The 24,590-nt window shown below is 44.2% G+C and overlaps 1 protein-coding gene across 2 annotated transcripts in view; it reads left to right on the top strand.

Annotated features, from left to right (window-relative positions):
- Nucleotides 1-20,598, top strand: part of LOC112257539 (transcription factor RFX3-like) — a 37,616-nt gene extending 17,018 nt beyond the window's left edge. Inside the window, exons 4-17 of one of the 2 annotated variants that reach the window (XM_042326666.1) lie at nucleotides 998-1,265; nucleotides 2,204-2,278; nucleotides 8,071-8,252; nucleotides 10,574-10,693; nucleotides 12,385-12,509; nucleotides 12,816-12,931; nucleotides 13,318-13,433; nucleotides 15,554-15,708; nucleotides 15,817-15,914; nucleotides 16,069-16,218; nucleotides 16,447-16,655; nucleotides 16,776-16,929; nucleotides 17,070-17,112; nucleotides 18,381-20,598. In XM_042326666.1, coding sequence (XP_042182600.1) covers nucleotides 998-1,265; nucleotides 2,204-2,278; nucleotides 8,071-8,252; nucleotides 10,574-10,693; nucleotides 12,385-12,509; nucleotides 12,816-12,931; nucleotides 13,318-13,433; nucleotides 15,554-15,708; nucleotides 15,817-15,914; nucleotides 16,069-16,218; nucleotides 16,447-16,655; nucleotides 16,776-16,929; nucleotides 17,070-17,112; nucleotides 18,381-18,673 — 2,104 coding nt within the window. In that variant the 3' untranslated portion in view covers nucleotides 18,674-20,598. Of the gene's footprint in view, nucleotides 1-997; nucleotides 1,272-2,203; nucleotides 2,279-8,070; nucleotides 8,253-10,573; nucleotides 10,694-12,384; nucleotides 12,510-12,815; nucleotides 12,932-13,317; nucleotides 13,434-15,553; nucleotides 15,709-15,816; nucleotides 15,915-16,068; nucleotides 16,219-16,446; nucleotides 16,656-16,775; nucleotides 16,930-17,069; nucleotides 17,113-18,380 lie in introns of both variants that reach the window. The other variant, XM_042326665.1, reaches the window with a different exon arrangement.
- Nucleotides 20,599-24,590: the final 3,992 nt, after the last annotated feature.

Here is a 24,590-nt window from a genome sequence, read left to right as displayed (position 1 = left end):
CAGGCGAGCTGAACACAGTCTCACTTCAGGGCAGAACAAGTGAGCTGAGCACACACTTACACACGATCTATTTGAGTCTGTTAACTGTTTGTTAGTACCACATTCTTGTCTCCTCCACAGAAGTAGACTGAAAAGAGTACAGTAATGTCTTCTACATGAAAAAGGGCAGTGGATATTTCTTACAGTTCAGATGATTTGTCAACAAGAATCATGCCAGTGCCTCAAACTTTAAAAGTGCAGTAACTGCAGTCAACTTTATTTTGGACACAGTAATCGCAGAATAAAAAGTGTTATTTTGGACACAGTAATCGCAGAATAAAAAGTGTTATTTTGGACACAGTAATCGCAGAATAAAACGTGTTATTTTGGACACAGTAATCGCAGAATAAAAAGTGTTATTTTGGACACAGTAATCGCAGAATAAAAAGTGTTATTTTGGACACAGTAATCGCAGAATAAAAAGTGTTATTTTGGACACAGTAATCGCAGAATAAAAAGCGTTATTTTGGACACAGTAATCGCAGAATAAAAAGCGTTATTTTGGACACAGCATACTGCAGTTACACTGACCTCTGACTGCAATTTGTTTTCGTACGATCAGAGTTCTGGCATAGGTCTTATAAAGGGTTGAGAGAGAATATGTGTCTGGTCCACGTGAATTGAGACCTGCTATCATAAAGGGAGTTGTGTCAAGCCACTGAAGGGTGCCATTATATCAGAGGCCAGGTTAATGGAGTGACTGCAGTCAAAACGACAAACACAGAAATCTCTGTCAGCACGGCCACTCCTCAGGTGATTTGAGTAACTATGGAAACTCCACTTTCAATAACACAGGAATATTGCATGCCCACGAAGGCTCAGAATGGTACCGCTAATTCACATCCAATAAGCACTCTAGCACTCTATTGAAACTTGCCTTTATGTAAAGGGCAATTATCCTGAACCTATTGCTCTGGGGGGGAAATGTGTAACCTTTTCCTCCACTATTTTTGCCCAGACGGACATACTCGTACTCCGAGCCCCAGCTGTACAGCCAGAACAGTGGAGGGAGCTACTTTGACACGCAGGGCAGCTCATCCCAGGTGTCCACGGTGGTGTCATCCCATGGCATGGCCAACAACGGAGGGGGGAACGGGGGGCTGACCATGGGTCTGGCTGGGGGGCAGATCATCAGCAGCTCTGGGGCCTACCTCATCGGGGGCAACACCATGGATAACTCTGCCCCCCACCCAGCAGCCCAGACCACCCGAGCCTCCCCGGCCACTGTGAGTGTACGGCCCCCCTCTACTTACTATTCTCTGTCCCTCCCGGTCTCTCCCTCTGTCCCTGTCTGTCCCTGTCTGTCCCTCTGTCTGTCCCCGTCGGTCCCTGTCCCTCTCCCTGTCCCTCTCCCTGTCCGTCTCTGTCCCTCCCTGTCTGTCCCTGTCTGTCCCTCTGTCGGTCCCTGTCCCTCTCCCTGTCCGTCTCTGTCTGTCCCTCCCTGTCCGTCCCCATCTGTCCCTGTCTGTCCCCGTCTGTCCCTGTCCCTCCCTGTCTGTCCCTGACGGCCAGGCCACTCTCTTCTGCCTGTCATAATGCATATCTGAAGCCTTTCTTCAGTAACTATAGCACCACTTAGCTACTTCATGTCGGTGTCTGAGAATGTCTGTAATTGTGTTGTCTCCCTATTTCCTGTGGTCTTCTCAGCTAGTACTTCAGTTTTCTATAGTCATCTACCCATCCAGTACTGTGAAAAGGAATTTCCTCTTGTGCTGTGTTTTACCTGAGGTGTAAATAAATAGTAATCTCCTCCATAATATTTGTTGGTTCTGCTTTGCTGTGTAGCGAAGCGTTTAGACTTGAGTGCAGTCCACCGCAGTGGATCTGTGCTACCTTCCGGTGGCTGAATATGGTAGTTTCACAATATGGTAGTTTCACAACTTCTGAGATCATTTCTTATATTATTGTGGTGTTAACTTTTTTCATTGTTTTGCTTGACTTTCAAAAGAAGAAGTATGTCCATGTACAGATAGAGACAGTAAATTGAATTTAAGTTTAAACTGGCTTCGCAAAGCAGGGCTTTTAGGAGTAATTTTGGTGATGCTTGCTTTAGGATCTGTCCTGGATTTTCAGATTTTCTATGTGTCAGTATTTTCATTGTTCCACTGCAACTTTGTCCTTGGTTGTTTTTCCTTCCATTTTTTTTTGCTCCTTGGTCTATCAGATTGAAATGGCGATTGAGACGCTCCAAAAGACTGAAGGTTTATCCAGTCAGAGAAGCTCACTACTCAACAGCCATGTAAGTCACCACTCTAAACGCCTCACCTTGCCTGCATAGCTGTGCTCTCTCTCTTTTAGTATCTCCAGCTCTCTCTCCCCCTCTTCTAGTATCTCCAGCTCTCTCTCCCTCTTCTAGTATCCAGCTCTCTCTCCCTATCTTCTAGTATCCAGCTCTCTCTCCCTCTCTTCTAGTATCCAGCTCTCTCTCCCTCTCTTCTAGTATCCAGCTCTCTCTCCCTCTCTTCTAGTATCTCCAGCTCTCTCTCCCTCTTCTAGTATCCAGCTCTCTCTCCCTATCTTCTAGTATCCAGCTCTCTCTCCCTCTCTTCTAGTATCCAGCTCTCTCTCCCTCTCTTCTAGTATCCAGCTCTCTCTCCCTCTCTTCTAGTATCTCCAGCTCTCTCTCCCCCTCTTCTAGTATCTCCAGCTCTCTCTCCCTCTCTTCTAGTATCTACAGCTCTCCCTCTCTTCTAGTATCTACAGCTCTCCCTCTCTTCTAGTATCTACAGCTCTCCCTCTCTTCTAGTATCTACAGCTCTCTCTCCCTCTCTTCTAGTATCTACAGCTCTCTCTCCCTCTCTTCTAGTATCTACAGCTCTGCCTCTCTTCTAGTATCTACAGCTCTCCTTCTCTTCTAGTATCTCCAGCTCTCTCTCCCTCTCTTCTAGTATCTCCAGCTCGCCTTCTCTTCTAGTATCTCCAGCTCGCCTTCTCTTCTAGTATCTACAGCTCTCTCTCTCTTTTAGTATCTCCAGCTCTCCTTCTCTTCTAGTATCTCCAGCTCTCCTTCTCTTCTAGTATCTCCAGCTCTCCTTCTCTTCTAGTATCTCCAGCTCTCTCTCCCTCTCTTCTAGTATCTACAGCTCTCTCTCCCTCTCTTCTAGTATCTGCAGCTCTCTCTCCCTCTCTTCTAGTATCTCCAGCTCGCCTTCTCTTCTAGTATCTCCAGCTCGCCTTCTCTTCTAGTATCTACAGCTCTCCTTCTCTTCTAGTATCTACAGCTCTCCCTCTCTTTTAGTATCTCCAGCTCTCCTTCTCTTCTAGTATCTACAGCTATCCCTCTCTTCTAGTATCTACAGCTCTCTCTCCCCCTCTTTTAGTATCTCCAGCTCTCCTTCTCTTCTAGTATCTACAGCTCTCCCTCTCTTCTAGTATCTACAGCTCTCCCTCTCTTCTAGTATCTACAGCTCTCTCTCCCTCTCTTGTAGTATCTACAGCTCTCTCTCCTTCTCTTCTAGTATCTCCAGCTCTCCCTCTCTTCTAGTATCTACAGCTCTGCCTCTCTTCTAGTATCTACGGCTCTCCTTCTCTTCTAGTATCTCCTGCTCTCTCTCCCTCTCTTCTCATATCTCCAGCTCTCTCTCCCTCTCTTCTAGTATCTCCAGCTCTCTCCCTCTCTTCTAGTATCTACAGCTCTCTCCCTCTTTTAGTATCTACAGCTCTCCCTCTCATCTAGTATCTCCAGCTCTCCCTCTCTTCTAGTATCTCCAGCTCTGCCTCTCTTCTAGTATCTACAGCTCTCTCTCTCTTCTAGTATCTACAGCTCTCTCTCTCTTCTAGTATCTACAGCTCTCCTTCTCTTCTAGTATCTACAGCTCTCCCTCTCTTCTAGTATCTACAGCTCTCCCTCTCTTCTAGTATCTACAGCTCTCTCTCCCTCTCTTGTAGTATCTACAGCTCTCTCTCCTTCTCTTCTAGTATCTTCAGCTCTCCTTCTCTTCTAGTATCTACAGCTCTCCCTCTCTTCTAGTATCTACAGCTCTCCCTCTCTTCTAGTATCTACAGCTCTGCCTCTCTTCTAGTATCTACGGCTCTCCTTCTCTTCTAGTATCTACAGCTCTCTCTCCCCCTCTTCTAGTATCTCCTGCTCTCTCTCCCTCTCTTCTCATATCTCCAGCTCTCTCTCCCTCTCTTCTAGTATCTACAGCTCTCTCCCTCTTTTAGTATCTACAGCTCTCCCTCTCATCTAGTATCTCCAGCTCTCCCTCTCTTCTAGTATCTCCAGCTCTGCCTCTCTTCTAGTATCTACAGCTCTCTCTCTCTTCTAGTATCTACAGCTCTCTCTCTCTTCTAGTATCTACAGCTCTCCTTCTCTTCTAGTATCTACAGCTCTCCCTCTCTTCTAGTATCTCCAGCTCTCCTTCTCTTCTAGTATCTCCAGCTCTCCCTCTCTTCTAGTATCTACAGCTCTCTCTCTTCTAGTATCTACAGCTCTCCCTCTCTTCTAGTATCTACAGCTCTCCTCCCTCTCTTCTAGTATCTACAGCTCTCCCTCTCTTCTAGTATCTACAGCTCTCCCTCTCTTCTAGTATCTACAGCTCTCCCTCTCTTCTAGTATCTACAGCTCTCCTTATCTTTTAGTATCTACAGCTCTCTCTCCCCCTCTTCTAGTATCTCCAGCTCTCTCTCCCTCTCTTCTAGTATCTACAGCTCTCCCTCTCTTCTAGTATCTACAGCTCTCCCTCTCTTCTAGTATCTACAGCTCTCTCTCCCTCTCTTCTAGTATCTACAGCTCTCTCTCCCTCTCTTCTAGTATCTACAGCTCTCTCTCCCTCTCTTCTAGTATCTACAGCTCTCCCTCTCTTCTAGTATCTACAGCTCTGCCTCTCTTCTAGTATCTACAGCTCTCCTTCTCTTCTAGTATCTCCAGCTCTCTCTCCCTCTCTTCTAGTATCTCCAGCTCGCCTTCTCTTCTAGTATCTCCAGCTCGCCTTCTCTTCTAGTATCTACAGCTCTCTCTCTCTTTTAGTATCTCCAGCTCTCCTTCTCTTCTAGTATCTCCAGCTCTCCTTCTCTTCTAGTATCTCCAGCTCTCTCTCCCTCTCTTCTAGTATCTACAGCTCTCTCTCCCTCTCTTCTAGTATCTACAGCTCTCTCTCCCTCTCTTCTAGTATCTGCAGCTCTCTCTCCCTCTCTTCTAGTATCTCCAGCTCGCCTTCTCTTCTAGTATCTCCAGCTCGCCTTCTCTTCTAGTATCTACAGCTCTCCTTCTCTTCTAGTATCTACAGCTCTCCCTCTCTTTTAGTATCTCCAGCTCTCCTTCTCTTCTAGTATCTACAGCTATCCCTCTCTTCTAGTATCTACAGCTCTCTCTCCCCCTCTTTTAGTATCTCCAGCTCTCCTTCTCTTCTAGTATCTACAGCTCTCCCTCTCTTCTAGTATCTACAGCTCTCCCTCTCTTCTAGTATCTACAGCTCTCTCTCCCTCTCTTGTAGTATCTACAGCTCTCTCTCCTTCTCTTCTAGTATCTCCAGCTCTCCCTCTCTTCTAGTATCTACAGCTCTGCCTCTCTTCTAGTATCTACGGCTCTCCTTCTCTTCTAGTATCTCCTGCTCTCTCTCCCTCTCTTCTCATATCTCCAGCTCTCTCTCCCTCTCTTCTAGTATCTCCAGCTCTCTCCCTCTCTTCTAGTATCTACAGCTCTCTCCCTCTTTTAGTATCTACAGCTCTCCCTCTCTTCTAGTATCTCCAGCTCTCCCTCTCTTCTAGTATCTCCAGCTCTGCCTCTCTTCTAGTATCTACAGCTCTCTCTCTCTCTTCTAGTATCTACAGCTCTCTCTCCCCTCTTTTAGTATCTCCAGCTCTCCTTCTCTTCTAGTATCTACAGCTCTCCTCTCTTCTAGTATCTACAGCTCTCCCTCTCTTCTAGTATCTACAGCTCTCTCTCCCTCTCTTGTAGTATCTACAGCTCTCTCTCCTTCTCTTCTAGTATCTCCAGCTCTCCTTCTCTTCTAGTATCTACAGCTCTCCCTCTCTTCTAGTATCTACAGCTCTCCCTCTCTTCTAGTATCTACAGCTCTGCCTCTCTTCTAGTATCTACGGCTCTCCTTCTCTTCTAGTATCTACAGCTCTCTCTCCCCCTCTTCTAGTATCTCCTGCTCTCTCTCCCTCTCTTCTCATATCTCAGCTCTCTCTCCCTCTCTTCTAGTATCTCCAGCTCTCTCCCTCTCTTCTAGTATCTACAGCTCTCTCCCTCTTTTAGTATCTACAGCTCTCCCTCTCTTCTAGTATCTCCAGCTCTCCCTCTCTTCTAGTATCTACAGCTCTCCCTCTCTTCTAGTATCTACAGCTCTCCCTCTCTTTTAGTATCTACAGCTCTCCTCCCTCTCTTCTAGTATCTACAGCTCTCCCTCCCTTCTAGTATCTACAGCTCTCCCTCTCTTCTAGTATCTACAGCTCTCCCTCTCTTCTAGTATCTACAGCTCTCCCTCTCTTCTAGTATCTACAGCTCTCCCTCTCTTCTAGTATCTACAGCTCTCCCTCTCTTCTAGTATCTACAGCTCTCCCTCTCTTCTAGTATCTACAGCTCTCCTCCCTCTCTTCTAGTATCTACAGCTCTCCCTCTCTTCTAGTATCTACAGCTCTCCTCCCTCTCTTCTAGTATCTACAGCTCTCCCTCTCTTCTAGTATCTACAGCTCTCCCTCTCTTCTAGTATCTACAGCTCTCCTTATCTTTTAGTATCTACAGCTCTCCTCCCTCTCTTCTAGTATCTCCAGCTCCCTTTCTCTTCTAGTATCTACAGCTCTCCTCCCTCTCTTCTAGTATCTACAGCTCTCCTCCCCCCTAGTATCTACAGCTCTCCCTCTTTTCTAGTATCTACAGCTCTCCCTCTCTTCTAGTATCTACAGCTCTCCTTATCTTTTAGTATCTACAGCTCTCCTTATCTTTTAGTATCTACAGCTCTCCCTCTTCTAGTATCTACAGCTCTCCCTCTCTTCTAGTATCTACAGCTCTCCTTATCTTTTAGTATCTCCAGCTCTCCCTGTCTTCTAGTATCTACAGCTCTCCCTCTCTTCTAGTATCTACAGCTCTCCCTCTCTTCTAGTATCTACAGCTCTCCCTCTTTTCTAGTATCTACAGCTCTCCCTCTCTTCTAGTATCTACAGCTCTCCTTATCTTTTAGTATCTCCAGCTCTCCTTATCTTTTAGTATCTACAGCTCTCCCTCTCTTCTAGTTTCTACAGCTCTCCCTCTCTTCTAGTATCTACAGCTCTCCCTCTCTTCTAGTATCTACAGCTCTCCCTGTCTTCTAGTATCTACAGCTCTCCTTCTCTTCTAGTATCTACAGCTCTCCTTCTCTTCTAGTATCTACAGCTCTCCCTCTCTTCTAGTATCTACAGCTCTCCCTCTCTCCTAGTATCTACAGCTCTCCCTCTCTCCTAGTATATACAGCTCTCCCTCTCTCCTAGTATATACAGCTCTCCCTCTCTCCTAGTATCTCCAGCTCTATCTCTCTCTCCTAGTATCTCCAGCTCTATCTCTCTCTCCTAGTATCTCCAGCTCTATCTCTCTCTCCTAGTATCTCCAGCTCTCTCTCTCTCTCCTAGTATCTCCAGCTCTCTCTCTCTCTCTTCTAGTATCTCCAGCTCTCTCTCTCTCTCTTCTAGTATCTACAGCTCTCCTCCCTCTCTTCTAGTATCTACAGCTCTCCTCCCTCTCTTCTAGTATCTACAGCTCTCCTCCCTCTCTTCTAGTATCTACAGCTCTCCCTCTCTCCTAGTATCTACAGCTCTCCCTCTCTCCTAGTATATACAGCTCTCCCTCTCTCCTAGTATATACAGCTCTCCCTCTCTCCTAGTATATACAGCTCTCTCTCTCTTGCTCTCTTGCTCTCTTGCTCTCTTTCACTCTGTGGTGATGGGGATGCCTCCTGTGCTCTGATTTGAAATTTTTCACTCCTTTAGTTAATTGTGCTTTTAATGCCAGATCAGTGGGTGATGGTATTTTACAGACAAGTGGGGGAGGATGACACATGGGACTATCTGCTAGTGACATACATGTGTGTAATTGACACCATACCCCCCTCCCAGCTGCAGTGGCTCCTGGATAACTATGAGACAGCGGAGGGGGTGAGTCTGCCTCGCTCCACCCTCTACAACCACTACCTGCGCCACTGCCAGGAGCAGAAGTTGGACCCGGTCAACGCTGCTTCCTTTGGCAAACTCATCCGCTCCATCTTCATGGGGCTCCGCACGCGTCGCCTGGGCACACGGTAAGCTACTGAGAGAACAGACACGCTCTAGTATTGACCTCTCTCTCTCTCCTCTTCTTCTAGCCTATCTCTATATCTCCAGTCCTGCTCTCTCTTCTTCTATCCTATCTCTACGTCACCAGTCCTCCAGTCCTGCTCTCTCTTCTCTTCTACTATCCTACTATCCTATCTCTACGTCTCCAGTCCTGCTCTCTCTTCTCTTCTTCTTCTATCCTATCTCTACGTCTCCAGTCCTCCAGTCCCACTCTCTCCTCTTCTACTATCCTATCTCTACATCTCCAGTTCTACTCTCTCTCTCCTCTTCTACCATCCTATCTCTACATCTCCAGTTCTACTCTCTCTCTCCTCTTCTACCATCCTATCTCTACATCTCCAGTCCTACTCTCTCTCTCCTCTTCTACCATCCTATCTCTACATCTCCAGTCCTACTCTCTCTCTCCTCTTCTACCATCCTATCTCTACATCTCCAGTCCTACTCTCTCTCTCCTCTTCTACCATCCTATCTCTACATCTCCAGTCCTCCAGTCCCACACTCTCTCCTCTTCTACTATCCTATCTCTACATCTCCAGTCCTGCTCTCTCTCCTCTTCTACCATCCTATCTCTACATCTCCAGTTCTACTCTCTCTCTCCTCTTCTTCTATCCTATCTCTACGTCTCCAGTCCTCCAGTCCCACTCTCTCCTCTTCTACTATCCTATCTCTACATCTCCAGTTCTACTCTCTCTCTCCTCTTCTTCTATCCTATCTCTACATCTCCAGTTCTACTCTCTCTCTCCTCTTCTACTATCCTATCTCTACATCTCCAGTCCTCCAGTCCCACACTCTCTCCTCTTATACTATCCTATCTCTACATCTCCAGTCCTGCTCTCTCTCCTCTTCTACCATCCTATCTCTACATCTCCAGTCCTCCAGTCCCACACTCTCTCCTCTTATACTATCCTATCTCTACATCTCCAGTCCTGCTCTCTCTCCTCTTCTACCATCCTATCTCTACATCTCCAGTTCTACTCTCTCTCTCCTCTTCTTCTATCCTATCTCTACATCTCCAGTTCTACTCTCTCTCTCCTCTTCTTCTATCCTATCTCTACATCTCCAGTTCTACTCTCTCTCTCCTCTTCTTCTATCCTATCTCTACATCTCCAGTTCTACTCTCTCTCTCCTCTTCTACCATCCTATCTCTACATCTCCAGTTCTACTCTCTCTCTCTCCTCTTCTTCTATCCTATCTCTACATCTCCAGTTCTACTCTCTCTCTCCTCTTCTTCTATCCTATCTCTACATCTCCAGTTCTACTCTCTCTCTCCTCTTCTTCTATCCTATCTCTACATCTCCAGTCCTGCTCTCTCTCCTCTTCTACCATCCTATCTCTACATCTCCAGTCCTCCAGTCCCACACTCTCTCCTCTTCTACTATCCTATCTCTACATCTCCAGTCCTGCTCTCTCTCCTCTTCTACCATCCTATCTCTACATCTCCAGTTCTACTCTCTCTCTCCTCTTCTTCTATCCTATCTCTACATCTCCAGTTCTACTCTCTCTCTCCTCTTCTACCATCCTATCTCTACATCTCCAGTTCTACTCTCTCTCTCTCCTCTTCTTCTATCCTATCTCTACATCTCCAGTTCTACTCTTTCTCTCCTCTTCTTCTATCCTATCTCTACATCTCCAGTTCTACTCTCTCTCTCCTCTTCTTCTATCCTATCTCTACATCTCCAGTTCTACTCTCTCTCTCTCCTCTTCTTCTATCCTATCTCTACATCTCCAGTTCTACTCTCTCTCTCTCCTCTTCTTCTATCCTATCTCTACATCTCCAGTTCTACTCTCTCTCTCTCTCTCTTCTTCTATCCTATCTCTACATCTCCAGTTCTACTCTCTCTCTCCTCTTCTTCTATCCTATCTCTACATCTCCAGTTCTACTCTCTCTCTCCTCTTCTTCTATCCTATCTCTACATCTCCAGTTCTTCTCTCTCTCCTCTTCTACTATCCTATCTCTACATCTCCAGTTCTACTCTCTCTCCTCTTCTACTATCCTATCTCTACATCTCCAGTCCTACTCTCTCTCCTCTTCTACTATCCTATCTCTACGTCTCCAGTCCTGCTCTCTCTCCTCTTCTACTATCCTATCTCTACATCTCCAGTCCTGCTCTCTGTATCTCCTCGAACTCCTGCAGTTGAGTATTTCCCTTTTCCTTGGCCTTTTATTTTTTTCCCGTCTGTCTTCATTAGGATTTCTCATTTGGTATTACAGCATGTTTTTGATTAGTGTAGTGTTCTTCAGTACTGAGAACAGTTAGCTGATCATTCCTGACTATGTGTGTTGCAGAGGGAACTCGAAGTACCACTACTATGGGATCCGGTTGAAGCCGGACTCTCCTCTCAACAGACTGCAGGAGGACATGCAGTACATGGCCCTCAGACAGCAGCCTGTCCAACAGAAACAGAGGTACAACACACACACACACACACACACACACACACACACACACACACACAGGCTTTCATATACACACACACACACACACACATACAGGCTTTCATACACACACATACAGGCTTTCATACACACACACACAGGCTTTCATACACACACATACAGGCTTTCATATACACACACACACACATACAGGCTTTCATACACACACATACAGGCTTTCATACACACACATACAGGCTTTCATATACACACACACACACACATACAGGCTTTCATACACACACATACAGGCTTTCATACACACACACACAGGCTTTCATATACACACACACACACACATACAGGCTTTCATACACACACATACAGGCTTTCATACACACACACACAGGCTTTCATACACACACACACAGGCTTTCATACACACACACACAGGCTTTCATATACACACACACACACACACAGGCTTTCATATACACACACACACACATACAGGCTTTCATACACACACATACAGGCTTTCATACACACACATACAGGCTTTCATACACACACATACAGGCTTTCATACACACACATACAGGCTTTCATACACACACACACAGGCTTTCATACACACACATACAGGCTTTCATATACACACACACACACATACAGGCTTTCATACACACACATACAGGCTTTCATACACACACACACAGGCTTTCATACACACACATACAGGCTTTCATATACACACACACACACACACACACATACAGGCTTTCATACACACACATACAGGCTTTCATATACACACACACACACACATACAGGCTTTCATACACACACATACAGGCTTTCATACACACACATACAGGCTTTCATACACACACACACAGGCTTTCATACACACACACACAGGCTTTCATACACACACATACAGGCTTTCATATACACACACACACACACACATACAGGCTTTCATACACACACATACAGGCTTTCATACACACATACACAGGCTTTCATACACACACATACAGGCTTTCATATACACACACACACACACACACATACAGGCTTTCATACACACACATACAGGCTTTCATATACACACACACACACACACACACACACAGGCTTTCATACACACACATACAGGCTTTCATACACACACATACAGGCTTTCATATACACACACACACACACACACACACATACAGGCTTTCATATACACACACACACACACATACAGGCTTTCATATACACACACACACACACATACAGGCTTTCATATACACACACACACACACATACAGGCTTTCATACACACACACACACAGGCTTTCATACACACACATACAGGCTTTCATATACACACACACACACACATACAGGCTTTCATATACACACACACACACACATACAGGCTTTCATACACACACACACAGGCTTTCATACACACACATACAGGCTTTCATACACACACATACAGGCTTTCACACACACACACACACACACACACACACATACAGGCTTTCATACACACACATACAGGCTTTCATACACACACATACAGGCTTTCATACACACACATACAGGCTTTCATACACACACACACACACACACACACACACATACAGGCTTTCATACACACACATACAGGCTTTCATACACACACACACACATATACAGTACTGACTGAGGCATTGTTATTGTAGGTTTAAGCCGATGCAGAAGGTTGATGGTGTATCTGGGGAGAACTTCTCAGGCGGAGGCCAGCACACCCCCAGTGCAGCGGAGCAGACTGTCATCGCACAGAGCCAGCACCACCAGCAGTACCTGGGTGAGTGAGCAGTGTGTATGCTTACTAACTGACTTGCAGCGTCAATAGATTGATAGCGTTTGATGCTCCCAGAAGGTCTATTTATTGACATAGTTTGTTTGATAGTAAGTGCTCCTCTGCTGAGTTCTGTAAGCAGTCTCCTAAGTGTTCCTCTGTCGGTTATACCCTGCACTGAACCATTGATACCATTTTCTCAGCCTTTAGCATTTCCTTGTTAAATATCTACCCTGTTTGTTTCTCTGCTTTTTACTGGACTGATAACGTGAGTTGTTGTTGACCTTGGTTTCCATGTGTCCCTCCTGACAGACACATCGCGGGCCCTGCCAGACTTTGTGGAGCTGGACCTGGGAGAGACCAACGTGGACAACGTCAGCCCAGACGACATCAAAGCTCTCCAGTCACTCTACAGAGAGCACTGTGAGGTCAGAGATTATCCATCACCTCTAACAACATTTCACATCAAAGTTTTGTATTATGCTAAATGTGCAAATGAATGGGAGCTTTCTTTGGCATGCATGATATTTCCAAGTCTTCATCTCCACTAATCAAATCAAATTTTTTTGGTCACATACACATGGGTAGAAGATGTTATTGCGAGTGTAGCAAAAATGCTTGTGCGTCTAGTTCCGACAGTATCTAACAAGTAATCTAACACTTCTCCAACAACTACCTAATACACACAAATCTAAAGGGGTGAATGAGAATATGTACATGTAAGTATATGGGTGCACACCAGATCATCCATGCTAATCAGAATGACTGTGAATGAGAATTGTGTGATGTTGACCATGTCGTGTGTCTCTTGCAGGCCATTCTGGATGTGGTGGTCAACCTCCAGTTCAGTCTAATAGAGAAGCTGTGGCAGACTTTCTGGCGCTATTCTCCTTCTGACTCAGTGGAGGGCACTACCATCACAGAAAACAGGTCCTCTCTCTGTCTCTCTCTCTCTCCTCTCTTCTCTCTCTCTCTCCGTTTCTCACACACACTCTCTCACTCGTTATCTCTCCCTCTCTCTTGTTGTCATTAATCATTGTCCATTAGGGATGGATCGAGATTTACAAAATGGTTACCTGGAGGAAAATGGGAGAGGGTCATGCTTTTTAAATTTCAGTCAAAGGAAAGGTTTAGTATATATTTTTTGTATGTAGTCCAGGGGAGGGTCAGGTAATATGTAATTGATGAAATTTAAATATTTCTCAGTGTATCAGTTTTCTGTGTGTATCAAGAATGGTCCACCACCCAAAGGACATCCAGCCAACTTGACACCACTATGTGAAGCACTGGAGTCAACATGGCATCCCTGTGGAAAGCTTTCAACACCTTGTAGAGTCCATGCCCCAACGAATTGAGTCTGTTCTGAGGACAAAAGGGGGGCGGGGTGCAACTCAATATTAGGAAGGTGTTTCTAATGTTTGGTATACTCAGTGTATACCTGATGCCACCCCTCACCTCTGATTCTCCGCTGGGTGCCCAATATCAAGTACGCCTATAGGCTACAAAGTCCATGCTCGGGGAAAGCATAAGGCAAGTTATATCTGTAAGATCGCTGCTGGGATGGTGTAAATAAAACTAGGCTGCATTACACCCTGTAATGGATATTCCAACCTTGAGCCCCGGCCTGCTCTGCTCTTGCTGATCAAAAACAGTTTTTGTGAGCTGTCTAACCAATGGCTGTGCTGTGTAGGGCTACGGGGGCAGTTCAGGAGGAGAGTCAAAGGCTTTTCCAAAGAAAGTCTTTGACTAGGTATAGTCCAAAAAATTCACTAGCTTGCATACCGACTACCTTGTTACTACTAAGCTATGTGGAATTGTTTTAAGGTCATACCAAGGATCATTTTGCGATTTGATTTTGAATTTTAAGACCCCTTGAAGTATCCCAAAAATGATTTGATGGATAACATTTTGTGGCCTTACTGATATTAGCCCATAGAAATGCATTGAATAACAGATTCACTACATGGAACAGATAGTCCCCCCCAAAATACATCTAAAGGAAGTTTGTTCTGAAGGATCTGTCCTACATCTGAGAGATAAGAAAGATCAGGAAACAATATTTTTTACATGTATTTAATCCCTTATTTTTGGCACTAAACTGTCTCCATATATACTGTACTTCCGTAAATTGTTTCAACTGGTAGCGGGAGACCGTCAGACGAATCTTGAGGCTTGTGTGCATCTTAGAGCAAAACCAACATGTTCGTGAGAGTCTCACCTTTACATAGAGAGGTCATATTTGTGTGTAGCCCAAACTGTAGCCCACAATTCCTGCGTTTGCCATGTAATGCTTACAGGACGAAGAACAGTTTTTAAAACAGCACATCTCAGGCTGTCTGTCTGTCCAAGAAGTGAGGGTAAACGGCAGAATGTTCTCTGCTATCCACTTTGTTTTCATTGTTATTTGGGGTATAGGGGAGGGTCACTTTTTTTAAGAGTTCAGGGAGGGTTTAGGTCAAATATATTTTGCTGAATGGAGGGCCATCCATTTTCATTTCAGAGAGGTCTGATTTTCTCCATGTAAATCTTATTATAAATAACATTCACTTCCTTAAAACAGATGTCCATTAGAGAAATATGCCCATTAGAAACACATTTCATTATAGTAAAAGCCTAAACTCTTCATCCTCTTGAATGCTTCAAATATCCTTTTGATAAGGAAATGTTTCAAATGTCTTCCGAATGGACAGATGTCTTTTGATTGGAGAGATGTAATGTGGCTGGTCAAAAGTCAACCCCATCCCAGACAGTAGGGCCAGTGAGAGTGAGGTGAATCTGATCCAGTATATGAGAGTATGTGTAACTCTTGAACCTGGTCTCCACAGTGGTGTGAGTGAGATTGAGGTGAATCTGATCCAGTATATGAGAGTATGTGTAACTCTTGAACCTGGTCTCCACAGTGGTGTGAGTGAGAGTGAGGTGAATCTGATCCAGTATATGAGAGTATGTGTAACTCTTGAACCTGGTCTCCACAGTGGTGTGAGTGAGATTGAGGTGAATCTGATCCAGTATATGAGAGTATGTGTAACTCTTGAACCTGGTCTCCACAGTGGTGTGAGTGAGATTGAGGGCCGTCTGCCCTGCTGCAGACTGCTGGTGCTCTGTAGGAACGAGGCTGTGCTCAAGTGGATGAGTTCCTGTGACCACCTGATGTACCAGGCCCTAGTGGAGATCCTCATCCCTGATGTCCTCAGACCCATCCCCAGTGAGTGGCTGTCACACACATGCACTTTCTCACTCGTCCTTAGTTGGATATCAGAATTCAAATGTTGGTCATTAAATAGACTGCTGTGCTTTGTATCTGTCCCTCTAGGTGCCTTGACTCAAGCCATCCGCAACTTTGCCAAAAGCCTGGAAGGCTGGCTCAACAATGCCATGAACACCATTCCACAGAGAATGATCCAGACCAAGGTAAAAACACACCTACTTGCTCACTTACTTACACACATTTTGACAAATCAACTTAAATGGCCTATTTTTGTATTATTTGCTTTGATCCTGACTTTCCTGTTTTATCTGTTAGTTTTGGTCTGATTCTAATTGGCTGCCGTTTGATTGGCTGCAGGTTGCCGCTGTTAGTGCCTTTGCTCAGACGCTGCGTCGCTACACTAGTCTGAACCACCTGGCCCAGGCAGCACGCGCCGTGCTGCAGAACACCTCCCAGATCAATCAGATGCTCAGTGACCTCAACCGCGTCGACTTCGCCAACGTGCAGGTCCGTCTGTCCCTCTGGCTGTCCGTCCGGCTGTCTGGCTATGGTTTTGTTTGATTGTCTGTGTATTTATTTAGAGGGATACATCTGTCCATTGTATTGCCATCTGTCCTCATCTGTTAGTCCTCTCTCTACTTGAATTAGCTGTTTATTTCATCAAAGGATGTGTGTGCATCTGTGTATTTGCAAGTCCACACTGACCCGTCCCATCTCTCTCGTCTCTCTCTTTAGGAGCAGGCGTCGTGGGTGTGTCAGTGTGAGGAGGGTGTGGTTCAGAGGTTAGAGCAGGACTTCAAGGCCACCCTGCAGCAGCAGAGCTCTCTGGAGCAGTGGGCTGCCTGGCTGGACAACGTGGTCACCCAGGTCCTACAGCCCTTCGAGGACAGGCCCAGCTTCCCCAGGGCGGCACGACAGTTCCTGCTCAAGTGGTCCTTCTACAGGTCAGCTACTGTACCGTCCATCGAAATAGAATAATTTCTATGTTTTTGCCCTCTTACCCAATTTAAGTAGTGTGTTGTATTGTTTATCATATTCATTGTTCCTGTTCATCTCTTTTTCAGCTCCATGGTGATTCGGGACCTGACCCTGCGCAGCGCGGCCAGTTTTGGCTCGTTCCACCTGATCCGCCTGCTCTACGACGAGTACATGTTCTACCTGGTGGAACACCGCGTCGCCCAGGCAACCGGTCAGACACCTATCAGTGTCATGGGAGAAGTAAGGGCCAGAAGAAATGAACACGTTATATATACATATATATATAGACACACACACACACACACACATAATTGTAACAGTCCCATTACCCTTGGGCTCAGTTTCAGTATGGTTTCTGTGTGATGCTTATTGTATTGCAGTTTGATGACCTCAACGCCATGTCACCTGCTAACATAGACAAAGGTAAGCCAACCCCAAGCTGTCTCTGTAGGTTTCTGTGTCTACAGGCTAAGTCTCTGTAGGTTTCTGTGTCTACAGGCTAAGTCTCTGTAGGTTTCTGCGTCTACAGGCTAAGTCTCTGTAGGTTTCTGCATCTACAGGCTAAGTCTCTGTAGGTTTCTGTGTCTACAGGCTAAGTCTCTGTAGGTTTCTGTGTCTACAGGCTAAGTCTCTGTAGGTTTCTGTGTCTACAGGCTAAATCTCTGTAGGTTTCTGTGTCTACAGGCTAAGTCTCTGTAGGTTTATGTGTAGGTTTCTGTGTCTACAGGTTAAGTCTCTGTAGGTTTCTGTGTCTACAGGCTAAGTCTCTGTAGGTTTCTGCATCTACAGGCTAAGTCTCTGTAGGTTTCTGTGTCTACAGGCTAAGTCTCTGTAGGTTTCTGTGTCTACAGGCTAAGTCTCTGTAGGTTTCTGTGTCTACAGGCTAAGTCTCTGTAGGTTTCTGCGTCTACAGGCTAAGTCTCTGTAGGTTTCTGCATCTACAGGCTAAGTCTCTGTAGGTTTCTGTGTCTACAGGCTAAGTCTCTGTAGGTTTCTGTGTCTACAGGCTAAGTCTCTGTAGGTTTCTGTGTCTACAGGCTAAGTCTCTGTAGGTTTATGTGTAGGTTTCTGTGTCTACAGGTTAAGTCTCTGTAGGTTTCTGTGTCTACAGGCTAAGTCTCTGTAGGTTTCTGTGTCTACAGGCTAAGTCTCTGTAGGTTTATGTGTAGGTTTCTGTGTCTACAGGTTAAGTCTCTGTAGGTTTCTGTGTCTACAGGCTAAGTCTCTGTAGGTTTCTGTGTCTACAGGCTAAGTCTCTGTAGGTTTCTGTGTCTACAGGCTAAGTCTCTGTAGGTTTCTGTGTCTACAGGCTAAGTCTCTGTAGGTTTCTGTGTCTACAGGCTAAGTCTCTGTAGGTTTCTGCGTCTACAGTACATGGAGTTCTTAAGATCTTTGAGATATGTCCGTCCAGCATGGCTGTGGGTCATTCAGCTTTCAGGAGCCTTAACTCCTCTTACCTTGGTCTCAACGTGTTGTCACTTAAAGAGCAGCGCCTTCAATTAATACCCATTGATTTAGTTAAATGTAACATTCAAATGTTACATTTAGAAAAGCTATTTTTTTGTGTGCTGCCTTTCCTGTCAAAACAATGGTCCCGCAGGACTCCTGAGAATCCTGGAGAATTATTATTTTAACTCTGTACCTCTGGTCTTCCTGCCCATCTGTCTGACTGACCTTGTCCCTCTGTCTAGACGAGGTGAGTGAGATGGACAGTGACCTGGAGGAGGACATGGAGGAGTCCGGGGAGCCGCTGGCAAAGCGGGAGAAGGCTGAGGTGGAACATGAGCATCAGGTGATCCAGGTGATTCAGGTGGGGGCTCTGGAGGACCGCAGTAACCCCGTGGTGGGGGTGCTCCAGCCGGGCATCCTGCACTCCCTGCCCCAGCCCCCCCAGAACCATGCTGAGCACATCCTCACCACCTCCGCCGCCACCACCACCATCCGCCACTGCAGTGCCACCGGCAACACCTACGCCTCCGTCTGAGAGGGAGATGACCCCCCCCAGGCAACCTCTCCTCTCTCTGTCTTTCGCTGTCACGCACGACTGTACTGTCCCCTCTGTCGTACGCTGTGTTTTCTCTGCACTCGTCTAGACACACTCCTCCCCCCTCCACCCTGACCAGTAAGGGAGTGTGAAAAACATCACAACCACAGCTGGCGTCACACAAGCAGTGGATGGATGAGTAGAGCTAGACGGGAATGTGGATCTGCTGGGGAGAGTCATGTGGACGGGCTGTCTCTGTCTGTCATGTGGCTGTCCTCTGGGTCAGGGAGGGGGATTGGGAGGTGGGGGGTTGTATAGGCGTGAGACACTGGCTGACCCTACTGTAGCTGTGTAGAAGGGAAGGTGTCCTTACTTAGAGATTCACATATTTCCTGATGTTTAAAAGCTCAAATCCAAGCCACCAGTCCCAGAAGAACAACGGCATTGATTGACAGAAAACACTTGGTTCTCTCTTAGATTGGCTTGTTTAGTATATATCTAAACAACCACACAGGTGCTATTCTCTTACACTACCAGATGTTCAGACAGAATTCAGTTGAATGACATAGTATTTTTTTAAAGTCATGAGTCTTGCGAAGCATTGTTGAGATATGACATTTGGTGGATTATGATTTGCTTATTGCTTGTAATGTGTTGTTTGGCATCCTATGATTTATTGAGTAGTGTATAATTGTAGCCATGATCCCCTGATAAGCACTAATGGCTTTTATCCATGAAGTTAGTTCTGCCCATGAAGGAAGACATTCTGTTATTTATGCTGTTTACTGTGTAGAGACAGAGAGACGAGGTTAAACAGACAAGCTGTAGTACACCACTTCTACAACACTGGCTTTTCTACACATTTCATGCATAGTGTGGGGTGTGCTTGACTTATGGCCTTGGTTTGGTTGGGTTTAGATGCTCGATAGTGTGACAAAATTACATTAGTTGGATTTATTATCTACTGATATGTTCTCAGTACAGTAGGTGTGTTTTTTTTGTAGGTTTCTTGAGTTCTGAATGGACCAAAAACCAACCAACCAGAGGAAACTGGCAGAGCGAAAGAGAGCCATCATGGCCGCCACAGTTACCACGGCGAGGGTGCTGCGTGTTCTGTTTCCTGTCCCAACAGTGCCGTGTTGCAGAGCAGAGTGAATGTCAGGGATTCTATGTACCTCGGCTTCATCGTAGTGCCTTAACCCTTACTGCAGCTGTCCATGTAGTCCTGACTGATTGTGTGGTTGAGGGAAAGGATAGCACACACACACACACAGACACACACACACACACAGAGACACACACAGCTCCTCTGCGTTACTGTCCCAGCAACAACTTTGTGTCTCTGGTGACTTGTGGCTGGATTTGGGCTGGCTCATCAGTGTTACTGCAGGGCTGGAGAGATGCAGGTTCAGAGGTGCTTGTTGAGTTCTCTGTGCTGGTTCTATGAAATGTTTTGTTTGTTTGTTTGTACCTGCTCTCACTCTTTCCACACTCGAGGCCTGCTCCTGCTTTGGCCTCTGCTATTGGGTGAAGTGTGTGTGCATGTGCAGATGGGAGGACTTGATTGAGATGTTGATTGTGTGTGTATGAATGAGTCTGAACATGTTTGAGCACACCCACTAGTCACCCTACCTCACACCAGTGTTGCCAGCCCGTTGACACGTACAGCACAGTCACCAAACTTGTTCTGACATACTAACCGTATTACTCCTTCAACGCTGCACACTAACATTATTTATACATGCCTGTTACACCACACACACAACTAAAATACAGTCATTTCAGCCCCTTCAGTTCTTAGTCCACAACGTCATCACCCCTTATTATCTCCCTTCTAAAGTGCATATTTGTATAGTGGACCAAAAGTAGATATTTTCTGATATTTAAAGATATATATATATATATATATATATATATAAGGATGATACAATGTATTCATTTTGTTTGTTTTGTTTTCATGTGGTTGATCTGATTGTCATCTGTGATTGTTTCTTTTGTAGCTCTTCTGTGATTGGTTGATTGACTGTGAAATGGGTGGGGGCATGGGGACCAGCTTCTCTGATGACACTGGATACACATTTTGTACTTGAACTGTTATTGATAGCTTTTAGGAAATGGAGAACACACAGGAACAATGTGTTGAACTGGAAGAATCTTGTTGTTGATACTACTGAAGTTACCTTTCTGTTTTTTAACTCTCATCTGGAGTCTGCACCAATGCTTTGCCTCGACTTCATTTATTAGTATTCATAGTGCTTTTGTTTTACTATTTGAGAAATTATTCTTAAGTTATGCACATGTATCCATGCGTAAACCAGTCTTGAAAATGGAATTATAACTTCTGAGAAACAAAATGTACCTGCAAAAGGACTGGAATTGTGTTTTCAGTGGAAGTGGATTTATTTGATAAACTACATTTTCTTTACAGGTATAGGAGAAAGGACAAGTAGAATTATATTGCCTTTCATTAGTTTTCTCGGAAGATAAAGTGTGTTCACTTTAAACTGAAGGTCATCGACCTTGCTTACAGGTAATTGAAGGCCTTTGGGCATTTGTTTACATGCCAAACTCTGACCTCACAGAAATGACAAGATCTTTCTTAATGACTGTACTGTCACCCAACATGCCGTTAGATATGGCTCTTGGACTTTGACCCTTTTGTCATGAAAATACTGAAGATGTTAAGATTAAATGTGTATTCATTTGTGCCTGGAGTGCAAACGGCTTACAGATGTGCTTTAGAATCTTGAAAGTGCTTTTTTTGGTCTTGCATGCCTTTTTTGTGCTGCTAGAATCTATTGGTTTATCTTCTTCTTTTTTTTATATATATGTGCCAGACAGTAAATGCTGTATTCACTCTGTAACCTCATCAAACCTGCCTGTTTTAACATCAATTGTGTTTTATTCATAGTTGACCATTCACAAAAAGTCGTAAATTTATATTTGTTTAAGATTGAAAATATTAGGGCCTTCCCTTTTTGGTTCCTTGATAATTGAGCCCATTTCCAATGTTAAAGGTTAGATCCAGCAACTACAACAAAAAACTGAAAAGAAAAATATCTTGACATCCTGCAAAACATATCAGCTACTCTCAAACTATGTCAGTTGGGAGGGGTGAGAATACGGCAGCTTCACTGATCCACGAGACCCAGTGCCTTTGATTTTGCCCAGGCAGGGGGGCCTACGTCTCTGGTCTGACTCCATGGTTCCAGATACAGGCTCTTTAGACAGGCGTTTTATGGTAGTGAGGTGAAAATGGCTGCTCACAGTGAGAGGAGGATATGGGCCTGAGGGATCGTACATTTCTACCCTTGATCCTGATCTCATCTAAACTATGAGTACTGGTCAACTGTTACTGACCAATGACCACACAGGACAGTTTACAATGGATGGAGCTTGGACTGCGCATTAGAAGACAACTACTATTGTATAGATTTACTGTATCACTAAACTAACAAAGATTGGAGTATAACTGGACTGGGATATTTGCCAATAGCAACACTGTACTATGACTTTCATTGTTGTCACGATCATTTCCTTTCGTTGTATGATATTCACTGATTGCTGTATGTTTGCTTTATTCAGTATGATTTGGAATATTTTCCTGTTCTATTTTAAGTGCCATTTGACAGTCTAGTGAGTTGTGGCCCGCTGTAGCACGCTCTAATGCAAGCACACGCATTTGGCAGTGGATTTATGGGGAAACCTTTTAGTTGAAAACTCCCCAGATGTAACCAAGATGTAAATATAGACAAAATGGGAAGAAAGGATATTTATTTACTGTCTCCTTAAATATTTGTTTTGTTCTTTTTGGATGTTTTATTTCAGCCAAAAAAACATTGATTTCTCTTTTTCCTCGTTTTGGATAATGTATTGTATTCATATACAGGTAGCTGCCACGATAATGTTAACACTTCAGTAAATGAGGGATACAAAGTATGTTTAAAAAAGTAGGTGGTTCTACAAAGGTGTGGTTCCTGAATTAATTCAAATTAAGCAATGAACATCCCACCATGCTTAGGGTCATGTATAAAAATGCTGGGCAGGCCCTTGTTTTGGCTAGCATGGCTGTGCCCCTATCCACAGGGCATGAGTGGTCACCTGAATGGTTTTGATGAGCATGAAACAATGTAAACCCTATGCCATGGCTGTCTGTCACCAGATCTCAACTCAAATGAACACTTGTGGGAGATTCTGGAGCCGTGCCTGAGACAGCGTTTTCCACCATCAACAAAACACCAAATGATGGAATTTCTCATGGAAGGATAGTGTTGCATCACTCCGATAGAGCTCCAGACACTTGTAGAATCTACAGTGTTTTCAGAAAGTATTCACACCCCTGATTTCTTTTCAAATGTTTTTGTGTTACAGCCTGAGTTTGAAATTGATTAAATTGAGATTTTCTTGACACTGGCCTACACACAATACCCCCATAATGTTAGACATTTTTACAAATTCATTTAAAATGAAAAGCAAATGTTTTGTCAAGTATGGCAAGCCTAGATAAGTTCAGGAGTAATAATGTGCTTAACAAGTCTCACCAACAAAGATTCAGCCACAAAGACTAGGGAGGTTTTCCAATTCCTCACAAAGATGGGCAGCTTTTGAAGTAATTAACTCACTATCAGGCCAATGGTGACTTTAAAACAGTTAGAAGATTGATGGATCAACAACATTGTAGTTACTCCACAATACTAACCTAATTGACAGTGAAAAGAAGGAAGCCTGTACAGATTAAAAAATAATGCTGCAAAAAATGTGGCAAAGCAATGAACTTTTTGTCCTGAATACAATGTGTTATGTTTGGGGCAAATACGACATATTACTGAGTACCACTCATCTAATTTTCAAGCATAGTGGTGGCTGCATCATGTTATGGGTATGCTTGTAATCGTTAAGGACTGGGGAGTTTTTCAGGATAAATAGGAACGGAATGGAGCTAAGCATAGGCAAAATCCTATCATATGTTTGTTGTGTAGTAAATATTTCAGCTTTTATTTTAATTAGTTTTTTTCCTGTAAAGCACATTGTGTTACATTCCATGTCTGAAATGTGCTGTGTATAAATAAAGCTTGATATATGATTTGATTTGAGGAAAACCTGGTTCAGTCTGCTTTCCCCCAGACACTGGGAGATAAATTCACATTTCAGTAAGACAATAAACCTAAACACAGGCCAAATCTTCACTGGAGTTGCTTACCAAGAAGACAGTGAATGTTCCTGAATGGCTGAGTTACAGTGTTGACTTACATCTATGGCAAGATCTGAAAATGGTTGACAAGCAATGATCAACAACCAATTTGACAGAGCTTGAAGACTTTTTTTAAAGCATAATGGGCAAATGTTGCACAATCCAGGTGTGCAAAGCTCTTAAGAGACTTACCCAGAAAGACTCATCTGTAATCACTGCCAAAGGTTTTCTGTGTTGACTCAGGTGGTTGAAAACTTCTCTCATCAAGATACGTTTTATTTTTGTAAACATTTTTTATTTTTACAAATGTTAGATTTTTTTCTTACGCTTTGACAGACTATTTTGTGTAGATTAACAAAACATGACAAATCCATTCTAATCCCACTTTGTAACATTGTAGAGAAAGCCAAGGGGTGTGAATACTTTCTGAAGGCACTGTATGCCAAGGTGTATTGAAGCTGTTCTGGCTCGTGGTGGCCCAACGCCCTATTAAGACACTATGTTAATGTTTCCTTTATTTTGGCAGTTACCTGTGTATACATACTGTACATCTCAAGTGACTTTCTTTTTGTGTGTTGTTTCAAGTTACCTCTTAGCTAGTATATTATATCTTCTTAAATTGGCAAGAGCTAACCAATAAGTGTAGGGTGATTTGTATTGTGTATTTTACATAAAAGATGAGGAAAACTGGGAAACTTTTATATTTATAAAGGCATATATTAACAT

This window comes from Oncorhynchus tshawytscha, linkage group LG09 (assembly GCF_018296145.1).
Source record: "Oncorhynchus tshawytscha isolate Ot180627B linkage group LG09, Otsh_v2.0, whole genome shotgun sequence".
Taxonomy (NCBI): domain Eukaryota; kingdom Metazoa; phylum Chordata; class Actinopteri; order Salmoniformes; family Salmonidae; genus Oncorhynchus; species Oncorhynchus tshawytscha.
Note: the sequence above shows the minus strand (reverse complement) of the source record. Positions and strands in the feature narration are given on the sequence as shown.